This window comes from Selaginella moellendorffii, unplaced genomic scaffold (genome assembly GCF_000143415.4).
Source record: "Selaginella moellendorffii unplaced genomic scaffold, v1.0 SELMOscaffold_44, whole genome shotgun sequence".
Lineage (NCBI taxonomy): Eukaryota > Viridiplantae > Streptophyta > Lycopodiopsida > Selaginellales > Selaginellaceae > Selaginella > Selaginella moellendorffii.
The window spans coordinates 1,093,864-1,109,829 of record NW_003314305.1 but is presented as its reverse complement, the minus strand read 5'-3'; the positions used below and the strand labels follow the sequence as shown (position 1 = coordinate 1,109,829).

General features: G+C 44.3%; 3 protein-coding genes across 5 annotated transcripts; 1 reads left to right on the top strand and 2 right to left on the bottom strand.

The window, feature by feature from the left end:
- Nucleotides 1–2,763: 2,763 nt before the first annotated feature.
- On the top strand, nt 2,764–4,219 carry LOC9647702 (universal stress protein PHOS34). Of its 2 annotated transcripts, XM_024685303.1 has the most exons (5): nt 2,764–3,051; nt 3,165–3,255; nt 3,552–3,655; nt 3,707–3,828; nt 3,890–4,219. In XM_024685303.1, exons 1-5 carry the CDS (start codon nt 2,787–2,789, stop codon nt 4,103–4,105), a joined length of 798 nt encoding a protein of 265 aa, XP_024541071.1. In that variant the 5' UTR covers nt 2,764–2,786; the 3' UTR covers nt 4,106–4,219. The 2 variants fall into 2 exon arrangements, with proteins under 2 accessions (XP_024541071.1, XP_024541072.1); XM_024685304.1 differs by lacking the exon at nt 3,165–3,255 and having other exon boundaries at nt 3,890–4,035.
- Nucleotides 4,014–6,445, bottom strand: LOC9647701 (magnesium transporter MRS2-10). The gene is made up of 5 exons (XM_024685302.1): nt 5,569–6,445; nt 5,215–5,343; nt 4,502–4,816; nt 4,370–4,417; nt 4,014–4,307 (listed from the first exon to the last, which is right to left on the bottom strand). The coding sequence occupies exons 1-5, from the start codon at nt 6,238–6,240 to the stop codon at nt 4,077–4,079; spliced, it is 1,395 nt and encodes a 464-aa protein (XP_024541070.1). The 5' UTR covers nt 6,241–6,445; the 3' UTR covers nt 4,014–4,076.
- Nucleotides 6,446–6,482: 37 nt separating this feature from the next.
- On the bottom strand, nt 6,483–9,813 carry LOC9648065 (mechanosensitive ion channel protein 3, chloroplastic). 2 transcript variants are annotated; one of them, XM_024685301.1, is made up of 14 exons: nt 9,751–9,813; nt 9,602–9,679; nt 9,404–9,546; nt 9,223–9,346; nt 9,068–9,159; nt 8,897–9,010; nt 8,773–8,833; nt 8,566–8,715; nt 8,393–8,503; nt 8,161–8,328; nt 7,994–8,107; nt 7,886–7,942; nt 7,550–7,835; nt 6,483–7,504 (listed from the first exon to the last, which is right to left on the bottom strand). In XM_024685301.1, the coding sequence occupies exons 1-14, from the start codon at nt 9,796–9,798 to the stop codon at nt 6,705–6,707; spliced, it is 2,346 nt and encodes a 781-aa protein (XP_024541069.1). In that variant the 5' UTR covers nt 9,799–9,813; the 3' UTR covers nt 6,483–6,704. The 2 variants fall into 2 exon arrangements, with proteins under 2 accessions (XP_024541069.1, XP_024541068.1); XM_024685300.1 differs by having other exon boundaries at nt 6,483–7,835.
- Between the last annotated feature and the right edge of the window lie 6,153 nt (nt 9,814–15,966).

Here is a 15,966-nt window from a genome sequence, read left to right as displayed (position 1 = left end):
GAAAGAAATAAAGTGCACTACATTAATTATACATATGCAATAGTTGAAATGCTTTATATAAAGGGATCAGGAAAAATTAATATCACTTATAGATCCATTGATGCTTGTTCCTCTAGATCTCAGCCCATCCACTAAAGAATCTTAATTATTTTCCATCATTCTAAAAGGAGGGGATGATGTGATATCCAAGTGTATGGCTATGATGCTATATATTAATATTAGTGTAGTGGGATTTTGATAGCTGTCAGATTGGTTTTAATCAGGACTAATTGCTCTTGCATATAAGTTAGAGTTTTTAGGTTAATTAATATGCATATTTCTGTATTCCATGCACTTATAAAACTTAATATATTAATAAAATTATAATAAAAGTTAATAAAATAAAATAAAAAAATATTAAATTTAGAAAACATTATCAAATTATAGTTACAAAATAATTATATTAAAAATATTTTTCTTTTAAAATAGAGGAAATTTTCTTTAGCAAAATTTTTGATTCTCTAAATACTATATATCTGGTATATCTGGGAAAGCATTTGATAAGTAAGTCATTTATGAGAAGTTTATAGTAATAATGTTTAGAGTAAGTTTTTAATTTTCTTAAGCAAATAAACATGTGGATGATAATGAATATACCTAGAATATGCTTGAATATTCAAGAATATTCTACCATCTAACAGTTGTTATTAATCTAGATTAATCTTGTATTTATAAATTATAAACAAACTTTCCTAAACACTTCCTAGTATATTCTAGTTATTCTACTATCTAATGGTTGATATTCAATAAATGTTTATAAATTATAAACATGTTTATAATTATATACTTCCATTTGATTAATTGGATTAATAAATCAGATTAAACAAGCCAAGCGGTTTTAGAAAAAATTAAAATATAATTTTAACATATAAAACATTAGTAACATTTTTAGTTACTAATTACTAAGTTCTTCCAAACCCTCTGTAAACTTCACTTGTATCCAGAGCTCACCCATTACCACTTGGCTCAAGGTAGATGTTCTCAATCCCGCTCCCTTGAAACACAAGCTCGAGCATGCCTAACTCTTCCCTCTGCCAAGGCCTCCACGATCTGCCATCTTACACGTTTCTGTAAGGCAAACTATTCTAAGCACATCATCAAGAAAATCCTGCCAAACAGCTTGGACTCATGAAATCTATGCAAAATTCATTCAGCGAGGTTTGGGTATATGCTGTTTACTTTAAACTCTGCCAACTTTGTGATGGATTTTCTTAAAGAGAAGAGACAGCAACGGGTAGCATTTCGAGTCTCAGCGCGCTGAGTTTGTGTTTCACGGGAACTGGATTCTTAAACAAGACCTTGATCCCAGCAAAGCCAAGTGGAGAAGTTCTAATAGAACCTGCAGATCTTAACAGTGTCTTAAGAAGAAAATATCCAGCAAATTAAACTTGGATCTTCCATACACTGTGAATTCAGCTGAAGCTTCCATTGCTCGTTTGCCGCTAAAAACTTATCTGTCTAGAGAAACAGACGCCAGTTTGTGCATTCCAGGTGCCAAAATATTTTCGGATGCTTAAAAATTTTAAAGATTAAATATTACAACTAATTAGGTTTTGTCTATCCAAAAATGGCCATGCCGATGGAGCCGGGAGTTTACTGGCGAGTCAAAAACAAGGCCTGGAAGCCATACAAGCAAGACGTTGCTCTAAAGATCCTTGTCAAATATTTTGAGGTACTGTTCCTTCTTCAAAGATTGCTTTTCTTTTTCCAATTCATATTTTATAGTGGTTGAATAGCGCACTGCAATCCACAATGCCATTGGATTTGGGTGAACGAGGTTGGCACAGTATCAATTTCGGGACAATGAAGCTGAAGAGTAGACTCGGAAGATACGATAGAAGCGTCAAGATAATCCTCGCGCCCGTAGAGGACGAGCTCATCAAACTGATGGATGCCAAGTTTTTGGAGTCGACTGTCCTCCCTTATCATTCCGGGATTACTTTTTCGCAAATCCATCCAAACAAATTATCCCCGGCTACAAAGATCTACAAGAAGTTCGTGAGAGCTCTCCAATGCTACGCCACCCTCCACGACAAGAGCATCTTGGGTACGTAAACTCTACAAGTCTGCCAGCTTTTCACGCTCTTCCTGCCAACCTTTGTGCTAAGTTTCTTTGGTGGGTAATGCAGATGAGATGCGGCAAGCGGTGAACAAGTGCAACATCTCAAGCCTCAAATCGTTGGAGTTTGTGTTTCATGGAAGCTGGCAGAAAAACATAAGCTCCATCCTTAAACGGGGTCTTGATCCCAAGAAAGCCAAGGACAGTGGCTTTGGACCCTTTCTGTGGGTTGGAAAGACTCCACGGGTGAGCTGGAGTTACTGTGGTTGCGACCCACGTACAATGGTGCTGTTTTTGGAGCTCAAAAATCATGGCGAGAGCGACTGGACCTGGGATGGCAGACGAAGTGTACCACTTAACAAGAGCCATGTCTTACTGCCAGTTGCAAAACTAGTTATAAACTCGCTCAACGATAGCTGATACTTCACCATCTTTTTTTTGTATGCCAAAAGTTGATTGACATTGTGTGTGTCCATTTTTTTTTTGTATGCCAGAAGTTAATTAACATTGTGATATGAGAGAGAGAGAGAGAGAGAGAGAGAGAAAGAGAGAGTCAACGCCCAAGAATACCAGTGAATATTCACAAAACACGTGGCACTATGCCATGCTGCCAAATGTAAGCCGTTGAAGTCCACGTGTTTGGCTAGGGCAAAACATGAGCGACGAGGAAGTGAGCGAGGCGGTGGTGATGGCGGAGGCGCCGCCGGTCAAGAAGAAGAGCGTCAAGATCGCCGCCGCTGCCATCGCCAGCGACGAGGCAGCGGATCCCAGCGGCGCCGTCAATGTGGGCGGCGATCGCAAGGCCAAGAAGGTCATCGTGGCCATTGACGAGAGCCAAGAAAGCATCCGAGCTCTCCGCTATGCTCTCGACACTGTCGTCCAGCCCGGGGATGGGCTTGTGCTGCTACACTCGCAGTTCATGCCCCATAGCTACGTTGGTCCCGGCGGCCCAGGTACTACTCTTCGTCTCGTTCTAGCTTTTTCCATAGAGAATGTGGGGCTTGCTCCTCTTCTTTTTCTCTTTCGAGCTATGGTTTGAGTTCTTTGTGATGGTTTCCTCGATTAGAGCTATGGGTGTTAGATCTTTTGTCTTTGGCACCAAAGTTTGCTCCTTGTGATCTGCGCTTCACACGCATTTCCATCAGCTCTAAAACCAGGTAAGCTTCGTTGGTTTTTGCTAGAGAATTCAGTCTATAGAGTTTTTGTGATCTGCGCATGTCCATCAGCTCTTAAACCAGGTAAAGCTTCGTTGGTTGTTGCTAGAGGATTCAGTCCATAGAGTTTTTTTTGTGATCTGCGCTTCCATCAGCTCTAAAACCAGGTAAAGCTTCGTTGGTTTTTGCTAGGATTCAGTCTATGCTTTTCTACTAGCTTTCATTCCTTGAGTTTTGGCTTTGGTAGATCTTTTCTTCCTTGGATTGTAGCTTGAAACGCAAAGACATTGGTTCTGTAGGCTTCTACATCACTCCCGACTTGGTGGCCGCCACAAGGAAGCACCAGGAGAACTCAAGCAAGGTCTTGCTCGACAAAGCCAAGAGGATTTGCGGCGATGCCAATGTGGGCTCCTATTCTGTGTTTAAGATGGTCTTTTATACACGTTTCTCGCAGGTCCACCACCCAGAGCTTCTGATGGCTACTGGAGATCCTCGCGACAGTATCTGCGACGCCGTGGAAAAGATCCATGCCGACTTGCTGGTGATGGGAAGCCGCGGTCACGGAGCCATCAAACGGTGAGCTCTCACTTTCTTCTCGAAGATCACTAAAGCTCTTTTACTTTCTCGACCGACACAGGACTTTTCTTGGCAGTGTGAGCGACTATTGTACTCACAACGCGAAATGCCCGGTTTTGATCGTCCGAAAGTGAGCCAAAGTGGATGGCTTTGTTTTTCTTTCTTTCGTGTATATATACGGTATGGATCTGCAAGGTCTTTCTTTTCCTTATTTCTCTCAGCTGCACAAATCGGAGGCTTTACTTTTTTTACAGTGACAGCAGCCTCCGCTGCTTAAAGAATAATATGAATGCGAGAAAGATCGCGATGCCAGCAACGCCAGACGTGATGAGAATCCACTTGAAAGCTCGCGGCTCGTCAAAGAGGTCAATCTGGATGTTCATCCCGAAAACACCCGCAATCACGCCAAAAATTGCCACCACGAACGTCGCGGTCGTGAGCAGCAACTCAAACTGGATCAGCTGGTTCCTCACATTGTCCTGGACAAAGACCATCGATCAAAAACCGAAAAACCTTGGATCGACAACTTCTCGAAAAGTACCAGTTGGATGTTGATGAAATCCTCGGTGTCGTCAATGTACTCCTTGAGCTGTGTATAACCAGCGAGATTAACACGGATAACACCACGAGCCTTTCTTTTTTTCACTCGAAAATCTCGAAACCTTCGCCTTACCGAGGTGAGCTTGTTGAGCGTGCCATCGATGACAACAAAGTAGGCCTCGAGCAGCATCTCCAGCTCCTCCACTCGCTCCGTTTCACTGTCCGAGCCGGGTGGCTGGACCAAGAGGTTTCTTCCCAGGCTCATCGTCTTGTCCAGGCTCTTGATCTTCTCGGTCGGCGGGCTGCCAACCGGAGACACAGGGGCCGACACCGACGCACAGACGTTGTTTGAGTACAAGAAGCCCTCGGCTCGCTCCTTCTTCTCGGTTAGATACATCTCGGCCATGTCACCGTCGTCGTCCATGAGGTGCTCGATCTCGTCCCGGACCTGGAAGTTCGTGTGAGATGAAGTATCAATGAGGTTTGTGAGCTTGGGAGGCTCGAACAAACACCAGTGAAGTTGGAACGAAGATGAAAGAGCAAGGAGTGTGAACAGCACCAAAGTTCATGTGAGAAGAGAGAAGCAAAGATCAACAAGTGAGGTTTGTGAGCTCGGGAAGCTCAAGAAGATGGAGTAAAGTTGGAACGAAGAACAAGGTGTGACTCCAGCAAACTTATAGGAGAGAATGAGAAGAGAGAAGCAAAGATCAACAATGAGGTTTGTGAGCTTGGGAAGCTGGAGGAAACACCAGTGAAGTTGGAACGAAAATGAAAGAACAAGGAGTGTGACTTAGTGGTTTCAATGGAAAGAAAGCTTCCAAAGGGGAAACGGAGTAAAAGCAGTACCTTTTGGACTCTCCTGGTGAGTGCCACGAGCCTGCTCTTAAGCCTACGAACTCGCTCCAGGTTGAGCGTGCTGATCTTCGAGGTTAGATCGTCCAGAACTGGATACGCTTCCTCTTCAAGCTCTGTAGCCTGTCAAAAAGAGCAAAAAGACCACCAGTGAGTAGCAAAAACGTGCCACAGGAAAGAGGAGAAAGAACAAAAGAGAAAAAACGAAGCAATCAGTAGTAGTATCACAGAAAAAGCAAAAGGCACCAAAAGAGAAAAAAATATTGAAAAATCTCAGAGAAGAAAAAAAAAGCATGAAAGTTCTTCCAAAGTTTTCTTCCAAGAATCGAGGAACTAGAACTTGGTTACCTGTGTATCAAGATACGTGCACGCCGACTCCAGCGCCACCTCGAGCGCTCGAAACTCGAACGGCAAATCGTCCGCCGCCGACGATCCGCTAAACATGTCCGTCTCTCTCATCAGCGCCGCCCTCCTCATCTCCTGCTTGGCCGGATGATCCTCACTCTCACACTCCCAGCTCCCTCCACCACCACCTCCACCACCTCCAAATCCAATCGCTCCAATCCCACCACCACCACCATATCTCCCAGCGATGTTGCTACTGCTCGAGGAGCTCGTCATCCTCGGCATCAATCGCCGCTGGAGCTCGCTCACGTACTGGAGCACGTAGTGATCCAGCGAATTCAGGAGCAGCACCTCGTCCGCGGTGATGATACACCGGATTTGCTCCAAGTTGACAACGATGGCCTTCTCTCGTCCCAGCAGCGTGGAAGGATAGACAAAGAGTGGATCCAGCAGCCGCAAGTCGCGAGCCGGGAGCTCACACCTCCTCATGATGCCGAACTTGTCCATCTCTAGCACCTGGGAATTGCCCGCGCGGTCGATCCGGATCCACGACCGGATGCCCTGCCCGCGCTTCTTCAATCCCACCACGTCCATCCCCTGGAAGAGCGGCTTGGGCAGATTGGAAGTGGGCGATTGCGCGCGATGGAGGAGCTTGTATCTCAGATGATCGCCCATGCTTGGTCGCGTGCTCTTGCTCTTGCTCTTGCTCTTCCATCAACGCCCTAAAACGTCCTGGGCGGCACTACCACCCCCGGGCGGATTGAATTGCGGGATTTGGAGCGTACCCATTTGCGAGCGGTGCCGGGGACTCACACCCAATTCGCCCAATCCATAGCCCACGGCCTATCGCGCCGCCTCTCCATCGCCGCCGCCATCGCCGCCCAGGAAGAAGAAGATGGCCGCATTCGGGCAACCTCTCGATAGGTAAAATTTTACTGGCTTCGTTTTTTCTCCTTTTTTACCTACTTATCCTAAAAATCTTTGTGTGTGTGTAGTTTACTCACTGTGGCCACCATCTTCCTCCAAGAACTCCATTTATAATGCCTGGAAGTTCTTCTTCCTTGATCTCTTCCTCCCAGAACTTTGGAGAACTCCATTTAATGCCTGGGAGTTCTTCCTCCTTGGATCTCACTGCTGCTCTAAAGATCTTTGTCTTTCGGCGATCCAGCAGCAGTAATAGCGCCCCTCGTGTCCGAGTCCCCCGTGATCTTATCATCGCCATCGCCGCTCAGTGAAAGCGTGCGTTTGGATCCAGCGAGTGCTACTCCTAGCACTAGATTGTCTTCTCCAAAGTTTGCTGGAGGAGATTTCTTGAGCTGTTGTTCCTCGTTGTTACTTCCCTGGCCTGTGCTCTTTGTTGTTGGAGGAAATTTCTTTGCCTGTAGTTCCTCGGTGCTCTTTGTTGTCGGAGGAGATTTCTTTGCCAGTAGTTCCTCGTTGTTAGTTCCCTGGACTGTGCTCTTTGTTGGAGGATATTTCTTTGCCTGTTGTTCCTCGCTGTTACTTGTGCTCGCTTGATTCGAAGAAGAAGAAGGAACTGTTCCTGTTACTGTTGCTGTTGCTGACCCCGTCTCTTTCCATGGATCGTCCACCTGTTGCTGCTGCTGCCTGTCTCTAGCTTCCTTTTGCTTCACTTTCAAATCTTTCGCTGTCTCGGATGGTCCTGACTTTGTCTCTTGCAACTCTTTCGCTTTCCCTGTGCTCTCGTTACTCGCCTCCAGCTTGATCTCTCGTTTCGGCGAAGCTGGGGGTTCCTTGGGCGATGTCGACGCCTTTGGTGGCTTGCTGCTGTCTTTGATCGCTTGCTTTCCTAAATGCTGCTTTGTGTTTTCGCCGGTCTCGCTGCTTTTCTGGTCCTCGGCCTTAATCGTCGCTGGCTCGCCACCACTGTCAGCCGAGACTTCCGAGATCTTTGCTGGAGGTTTTTCGAAAGCCGCACCTAGCAAGCTCATGTCTTTAGCATTAAGTCCCATGGAATCCAAACCTTCGAGAGGTGTCTTTGGAGAAGGCTGTGCTTCTTCCATATCCTGTTTCGGAACTTCGATAGGAGCGACAGTGTTTGGCGCCTCATGCTTCGCCTTCCCAGACTCGGCTGGTACTGCGGATGCGTCTACGAGGAGCAACGGCCTGCCATCTTCGTTGGACACGTTTCTGTAAGGCGACTGGCGAGTTTCTGCTTCGTCGTATACCCTCTGGATAGAGCGAATGGGAGTGGCAAGTCGGGCATTGTGATGGCTGATGACTTTGAGCAGGTTGAGAAGAATAATTTCCTGCCATGAAGAATCATAAGAACGCAAGTAGCGGCAGAACAAATACTAACCTTCACACTGAGATATTCTTCGTAGTGGGAAGTTTTTACGAAGCAAGAAATCATGATCTGCATTCAAAGAAAAAAAAGGAATTAGTAGAAATGAAGATGTTTTCCTACCATAAGCGACTGGTTTGACGGGTCGATGTTGTCAAAGAACACTCTTCGATGCAATCGTCTGTGCTCCACTTGTGGATGCTTGGAAAGAACTTTTCTCATGTCTGCGACGATAACCTGAAAGGAAGAACAAGTGTTTAGAGAAAGAAAATCAATAAGTGTTTTCTTACGTGGATCTTGCTAGCATCCAAATGACTGAGACCAATGTACGTCTTAACACGCCAATGAGTTTTTTGACTTAAATTGCGGACAACGCTCATCGTGAACTTGTGGTTGGGTATATGCACAGCTTCGCGATCTTCGCCTCTGATAACTGTAGGAGACCACCAGCCAACATGCTGAAAACATCGAAAGGCATTAGATTACCATTTGCTATAACACACAATTTACGTATCAACCAACCTCGACAGTACCAGAAACTTCCTGCCCATCGATTTTAGTTTGTATCCACTCGTACTCAACAAACGGCCGGGTAGCATGAATCATAACACTGGACAAAAAGTTCGTAAAAATCTACAAAACATAAAATCCTGTCATTTGTTTTGAAGAAAACAGAAAGGAGAACGTAATCTAACCTCTCGACCTGCTAGAGTCAGCAACACTGTACCGAATCCACCGGCCGTCAGCCATTTTTGAGTCGAGAAACCAAGGAGCTCCATAAACAAGCAGACAGCCGCCACCCACACCGAAGTGGACACTGCACTGCCAATAAAACGAATTCCAAGCTGCAATCACTAACCAGATTTTCATGACACAGAGAGTAAGTAGCATACAGTACGTACATTGCGAGAGTCTTCATTGTTGTGACGATCCATCATGACCCTTTGAATTTGTTGAGTCATCCTGAAACACACCAAAAAAAGAAGAAGAAAGAAATCCATGATCCGAGGCAAATAAGCTTCATACCTCGCTGTGCAAAACGCAAATGTCAGGACAGTTGAAAGAGATCGTAGAAAATTCAAGAATCTTTCCTTGACAACTTGGCTTGTCTCGGACGAAAGAACGACGGGGTCTAGAGCCCTGCAAGATCTCAAGTTCTAGAAAACATGAAAAGAAAAGTTACACCAAGATATCTACCTGCATATTCCGATGATCGCAACCCACAATAACACAGGCTTGACATAGGACGTAAGTATGTACTTCGTTCGACTCTTGTCCCATTCACGTCGCTGATTGAAACACTCCAATATCAGCTAGAAAGAAACAAAAATTCACGAACTCTATCTTTCCACCTGGAAGATATTGCGACGAATGAGTTGGATGGAAGGCAAGAGTCCCCAAAGAGCAAATGCTATGACCCCAGCAGCAGCCACGCATTGTACTGGACAAGGGAATTTTCCAACCGTCGCGAGCGTACTGGAAGAAAAGCAAAGAAAGCTAAACCAAAACATCACAAAGAAAAATTTCTAGAACCTTGTGAGCGCTCTCTGCGTGATCCTCAGCGATGTCACCGCGATTTCCTTGGGCAATTCCAGCGCAATCGCTGCTCTTGAGCAGCACAGGCCGCGGCATTTCGCCAATCTCGCGAGCTGGACGCTTTGCAGCGACAAAGCATCCTGCCAAGCACGCCAATTCCCACAAACAATCCCGAGAAACCTAGCTTCAGCCTACCCGTCGAAGGAAGGAAGAGCTCAGCTCCAATCCACGCGCTCTCGATGGAATTCGCGTGAGCTGCAGCGGCGGCAGCCCCTAATCCATCCATCGCCAAGAGAATCCGAGCTGAGAGAGGAGTAGCGGCATTGGAAAATCCCGCGCCATACCTTGAGGGAGTTGGGGCGTGGTAGCGCCAGTCCCCGGCCTCCATTCATCGCGCCATGGAAGAATGGAACCCTAAATTTCCTTTTTTATAAAAAGTACTTTTAGCCCTTTCATGCCGCTTAAACCCTAAATCCTCGTGATGATGTTCTCACTACCTCTAAGTCAAACGATTAAGCTTATTATTGCTAGAATATCTCACCAGTTGAGAACTTGGAAACCTCTTTTTTCTAAAAGATGGACTTAGCCTTTAATCTTAGAAACTACTTGCTGGCAGTAAAACATCGGCCTTGTCAAGCGGTAAAATTCGTCTGCCATCAGTCCGGTTGGATTTACCATGATTTGTGAGTTCCAAGAACCATTGTTTTCTCACAGCTCTGGCTCCTGCAATACTCTGCACTCACAACTGGAGTTTTTCCAACCCACAAAAAACGGCCATGGCCAGTGTCCTTGGCTCTCAAGGATGGAGCTTATGTTTTGCAGCGGGCTTCCATGAAACACAAACTCCAAAGATCTGAGACCCAAGATGCTGCATTGCTCCACCGCTTGCTGCATCTCATCCGATCCAAGTTTCAGTAATCATGTAATCACCTTTGTAAACGAAAAAGGTGGCAAAAATTGGTTTGAGTGGAATTCCAGGGTTGTCGTGGGATGAGCGTGACTTGCTCCAGAAAGCTGACATTGATCAGTTTTCTGAGACAATTCACGAGGTCGACCAGGATGATCTTGAGACTCCATTCATGCTTTGTGCATGTATTTTTCACCTTCATCGCTGAAAAGTTGATGGTGTGCAAACCGAGATACCTCAGAGTACTTGGAAAGTATTCTTTCAGCAGCTCATATGGCTAACGCTAGTAACTGTAATAGAAAAGGAATGAGAAATCAATATTAATTATGTATCACTGCATCCACATGAAAATACCTGACAAATATGGTGAAAATCCAATGGAGATGTGATACCCCAACAGATACAGTGATTTTTGGATGGCAATTTTCCTGATGGGAGAGGAATGTACCCGATGGGAAAATCTCCCATTGGGAAAATGCTTTCCCGATGGGTAGATTAATACTTCCTGATGAGAGGCAGATGCTCCCGATGGTAAATATTTCCTTTGTAATTCCCAAGACAGACAACTTGAAGCGTGATTCTCTGTTTTGGGTTTAGGGTTTCTTGTCATTGTTATAAGGCAAGGGCAAGATCAGCATTGGGTGGCATAATGAGTGCAATTGTTGTGATATTAGGGATGTATCTAGTAGGACAGCATTGATTGATTGTTGGTGCTGGACAAGCACGGAGGATCATGTATATGCTTGTTTTGTTTATATTCATAATTAGTTCTCATTTTTGTATTCTTTTTATTATTTGGATGCTGCTTCAATCAGCTATGGTTGACTACCTTGCTAGATATGAAGATGTGTTCTCATAACTGCCTTATTAGAATGCATCTAAAGTGTATTTGAGATTGCTCATGAGGCATGAGAGGGCAGGAGGACAATCTAGCAATTAGCTATCACCAATGCATTATCAAAGAGCTGGGGTATGATGAAAAAGACCATGTTCACTACAAAGATGTCCATGATTTAGTTAATGATAGAGAAGTTAAGAAACATATAAGCCCATCACACAAAGGCTCTTTTTGATCTAGATAAGAGGAAGTGATAGTAAGTTTAGTTGAAATCAAAGCTACTCATCACTATATCCAAGTAAGAATATTTTTTTCACTTTTATCCTTTTAAAATTCTTTTTGGCATTGTAGGTATACAGTAAGCACCTCCATAGCCTCAAGGTGACTTGTGGATGTGGTCAATGAAGAATATATGCAATAAAGTTAGAATAGCAACATTGAATTGGAACTGAGCAATCTTTCCACAATGCTTGTGGTTGATGACCTGAGCCAAAGTTGTGTAGTACCTTTGCAATGGATTTGGCACCTTGACATCAAATCTACACACTACTATCAACTCTGTTTGTGCATCAAAACAAATTACAACCTTTAAGAGTAGGTGGTGTATGAGAGGTTGAGAGCAGAGAAGCTAGATGATGAGTTGGCTGTAGTAAACGATCATATTATGACCCTCACAAATATCGTCAACCACATGGGCATCATTGACATGCAGAAGAGTATGTACCCTTTTGAGGTGATTAAATTCACTAAACTAGAGGTGATTTCTATAAGGCACCTAAAGAGCATCTACTTTTGCTACATGCATATCAGCCTACAAATTTAAAAAAACCATAGATTATAACATTATTGAGTGATATATGCTTCCTTTGGTATGAAGTCTTGGATGAGATTAGCTTTTACATCTACAGTTATAACCACCCTCTGTATTTACTAAAGTACTTTACTTCCTCACCACATGTGAGTAACATGTAACCTATGTTGCTCACAAGATCACTATTTATGGGCTTATAACATCCAGTTGGTTACAATTGATTTTACTTGCTTCTTGACTATTGTTTGAACCTTTTTCGAAGTCACAAGAAAAAAAGACAACCAACAGTTTTATTGTTAAAATTTGTGATACTCAAATATTCTTTTAATATAGATGACTTCTTGTGAGGCATCTTTTTTATTGGTAAACCTGAACAATTTCTTTTTTATGGAATCTAGCATATTGGGAGGAAACACATCCCATTGGGAAGATCTTCTGATTCCCTTCAAGAACTTTCTCCCATTAACAAGAAATCCTTAACCTGGAAGGAAAATTTCTACCAATAGAAAGAAAAAATTGAATTTGATTCGTTGGGAGGTCCTAATGGGTTCTTTTGTCAGGAATATAATTATCCATCAAGAGGTAAATCTCCTGGCATGAACTCCATTGGAAGAAAAATCTTCCTGACAAAACATATCTTCAGAAGAAAAATGTCTTGACAAGAGGTCCCATTGGGGTTTTTTCTCTTGCCAGGATCCTGTCAGACCTGTTAGGAAAATATAGCAAAAGGAAATTTTTCATTGTCCTATATTATGGAAGATTCCATTTCATTGGGGAATAACCATTTGATCTGGCCAATTTCAATTGCCATATCATGCCACATAACTAGGAAATATTCATCTGGAAGATTGGAGATTTCCCATTAGGAAGTTTAAAGTGTAAAACATTGTAAAACTGCTGCTAAGACCAAACTGGAATGTAATCCATTGTGATCCACTATGGCAATTCAGGTATTCCACAATGAGGAATGTCCTTGTCAGGAAGCCATTGGATTAAGAATATCCTTATGCTTTTCCATAGATATACAAAGTATATGCCATTCAAGGCCATAGAATCTAGCATTCCAACATTAAGACTATAGAGAAAAGATGTGCAAATAACAATATCAATGTCATGACAAATAACAATGAAAAAAAGAAAGAAATGCAACTTTCTCACATAACAAGAAAGTTACCAAACCATCTACGGATAAATTTAGGTTCTTAGAGTTTGTTCTCCAAAAAGCTTTTAAAAATTAAAGAATATTAAATGCTAAAAGATGGTTTTAGTTGAGACTACTTTTGCCACAGGCAGTAAAACATTGGCCTTGTCAAGTGGCAAAGCTCGTCTGCCATCAGTAGTCCAGCTGGATTCACCGTGATTTCTAAGCTCCAAAAACAGCACCATTGTTTTCTCACAGGCATCCTGGCCTTTGGAATACGCTGCACTCACAATAGGAGTCTTTCCAACCCAGAGAAAACGGCCGTGGCCTTTGTCCTTGGCCCTTTTGGGATCAAGACCCTGTTCAAGGATGGAGTTTATGTTTTGCAAACAGCTTCCATGAAACACAAACTCCAAAGATTTGAGACCTGAGATACTGTAACGCTCTACCGCTTGCCGCATCTCATCTGATCCAAGTTTCAGGTCATATAATCGCTTTTGAAAATAAAAAGGTGGCAGAACTTCAAACACGTACCTACAATGCCCCTATCGACAAGGATGGCGTAGCGCTCGAGAGCTCTCACAAACCTTTTGTAGGTCTCTGTAGCAGCAGGAGAGTCGAATTGGTTTGGTTGGAATTCTAGGCTTGACTCATGATGAGCTCTCTGAATGACTTGCTCCAGAAATTTGACATCGATCAGTTTGCTCAGACAATCCACGAGGTCGACAGGTATATTGAGGATGATCTTGAGGGTCCATTCACGCTTTGTGCATGTGTTCTTCAACTTCATAGATGAAAAGTTGACAGTGTGCAAACCCCGTGGATATAACCGAGATAAAGCCAATGGCATTGTAGTCGGTCTTCCACAATCCAGCCACTGTAGCTCGAAAAACAAAAGAAAACAAAACTAGGAAACGAAAAGTCAAGAAAAATAGTCTGTACCCCAAAGTACTTGGTAACTATTCGCCGAGTAGCTCCTCTTTTGTACAGCACCCAAGTCTTGCTGGTCAATCCCCAGTACACAACTGGTTCTGACATTTATATATAGCCCTAAAATTATTCAAACCATTGCTATTTGAAAATTATCGAAAGAATTGAGAAAACTGAATAGAGGAATTCATACAAAAATATCGTTCACAAGCATCACAAGATAGAATGCAAGCGAACAGTCATTAGCAACATTTGGTCGCTTTTCATTCTTGGTAATTTCCGATAGGAAATACAGGTGAAAAACTCTCCTCCAGGACAAGTTATTTGTTAGATTGTATGGGATGGTGGCGCAGTTGGTCAGCGCGTAGGTCTCATAGCTACTGAGAAATCCTGAGGTCGAGAGTTCGAGGCTCTCTCATCCCAATCTTTTGTTCAAGGACAGTCTTAACCACGAATTTTTCTCGACAAGCTAGAGACCACCACGACTGTGAAAAAGAGACATAAGTTACCTAGACACTTGATGAGCAAACGCTTTAGAAGTGTTGGGCTTCTGATGCTCTTTTCCTTTCTTTTACCTCTGTTAGTGACTTTTGCGATCATGGAGATGACAGAGTTGGCGTGAAGTTAAGAAACTTAAAGATCACATCGTCACATTTCCGTCCTCCTAGATCCGTGCTGCAAATTCTTTCTTAGACCATTAGCATAATCGAGAGCTTTACATGAAAAGGATATAATTCACAAAATGGATGGCGTCGAGAAGAAACTAAACTAAGGAGTGAGTAGTTTCCCGAGGAAGAACAGAAAGAAGAACAAGAGATTCACTATGTCAAAAAACGATCAAAGTTTCGACATATTTACATACCTCGGAGGACTCACGAGCCGCTGTGAACGATGGAGAAAGAAGTAGAAGACGAAGAAGAAGGAGAAGAACCGAAGAAGCTTTCCTAGTCGTAGCAAAGATGGTTATCGACGAGATTGGACGGCTTCCCTCGCAGCAGCACGGGGCACCTCCTCACCGGCGGAGGCCTCGTGAAATCGATGTTGTAAGTCGTATCCCCATCGAACTTCTGCGGAGGAGGCGCGCTGCGAGTCGGCCCTCCTCTCACAGGCCTCTTCACCTTCCAGTCCTGGAAGCCCACATTATACGTAGTCTCATCCACGAACTTCGCCCCGGAGTTCCCGAGCGAGCAGCCATGCTTTTGCGGAGCACACCTCTTGGGCATCTGCTTTGGGCAGTATCCCACTCCATACGTGGTCTCGTCGTAGAACTGGCCCGACTCCACCTTGTGTGGCTTCTCGGCCCTCCTCGCGGGCTTTTGCTCCTTGGATTTGTCCCAGTAGTCCACCTTGTAGGTGGTGGCGTCCACGAATGGCCCAGTGTCTTGCTCGCGCGCCGGAGGCCTCATGGGCGCTCGCTTGGGCATGGTTTTCTTGCCATAGTCGAGCTTGTAGGTGGTGTTGTCGTCGAAGGGGCCGTCGTCCTTGCACGCCGGTGGGGGCTTGTGTGGGAGGCGCTTGGAGATGGGCCACTCCGGGTAGCGCTCGCCATACTCGGACAGGATGTTTGGGTCGTAGGGATTCGTCTCGCGCGACGGGCATTTGTGGAGGCCGCAAGTGCACACCACACACATACACTCGCTCTTCCTGGAGCCGCCGCCACCGCCGCCCGAGGTGGATGCCTTGGGCTCCTCGAGAAACGTAGCCATTGTCTTCTTCGCTCCCCCGGAAGGGAGAAAGTGGAGGGATTAGGGCTTATGTGGTGGAAAAAGGCGCGTCGGTTGGAAATCGACGGCCCATGGATAGCCATGCTGGAATTAAACCATCTACGTGGCAGGAGTTGACTAGTGTTTGACCGGAAAAAAAATTGAATTTGCACAATTTCAGAAAATTACAGAAACTTTAGCACGTATAACAGAAAATTACAGAAAACAAG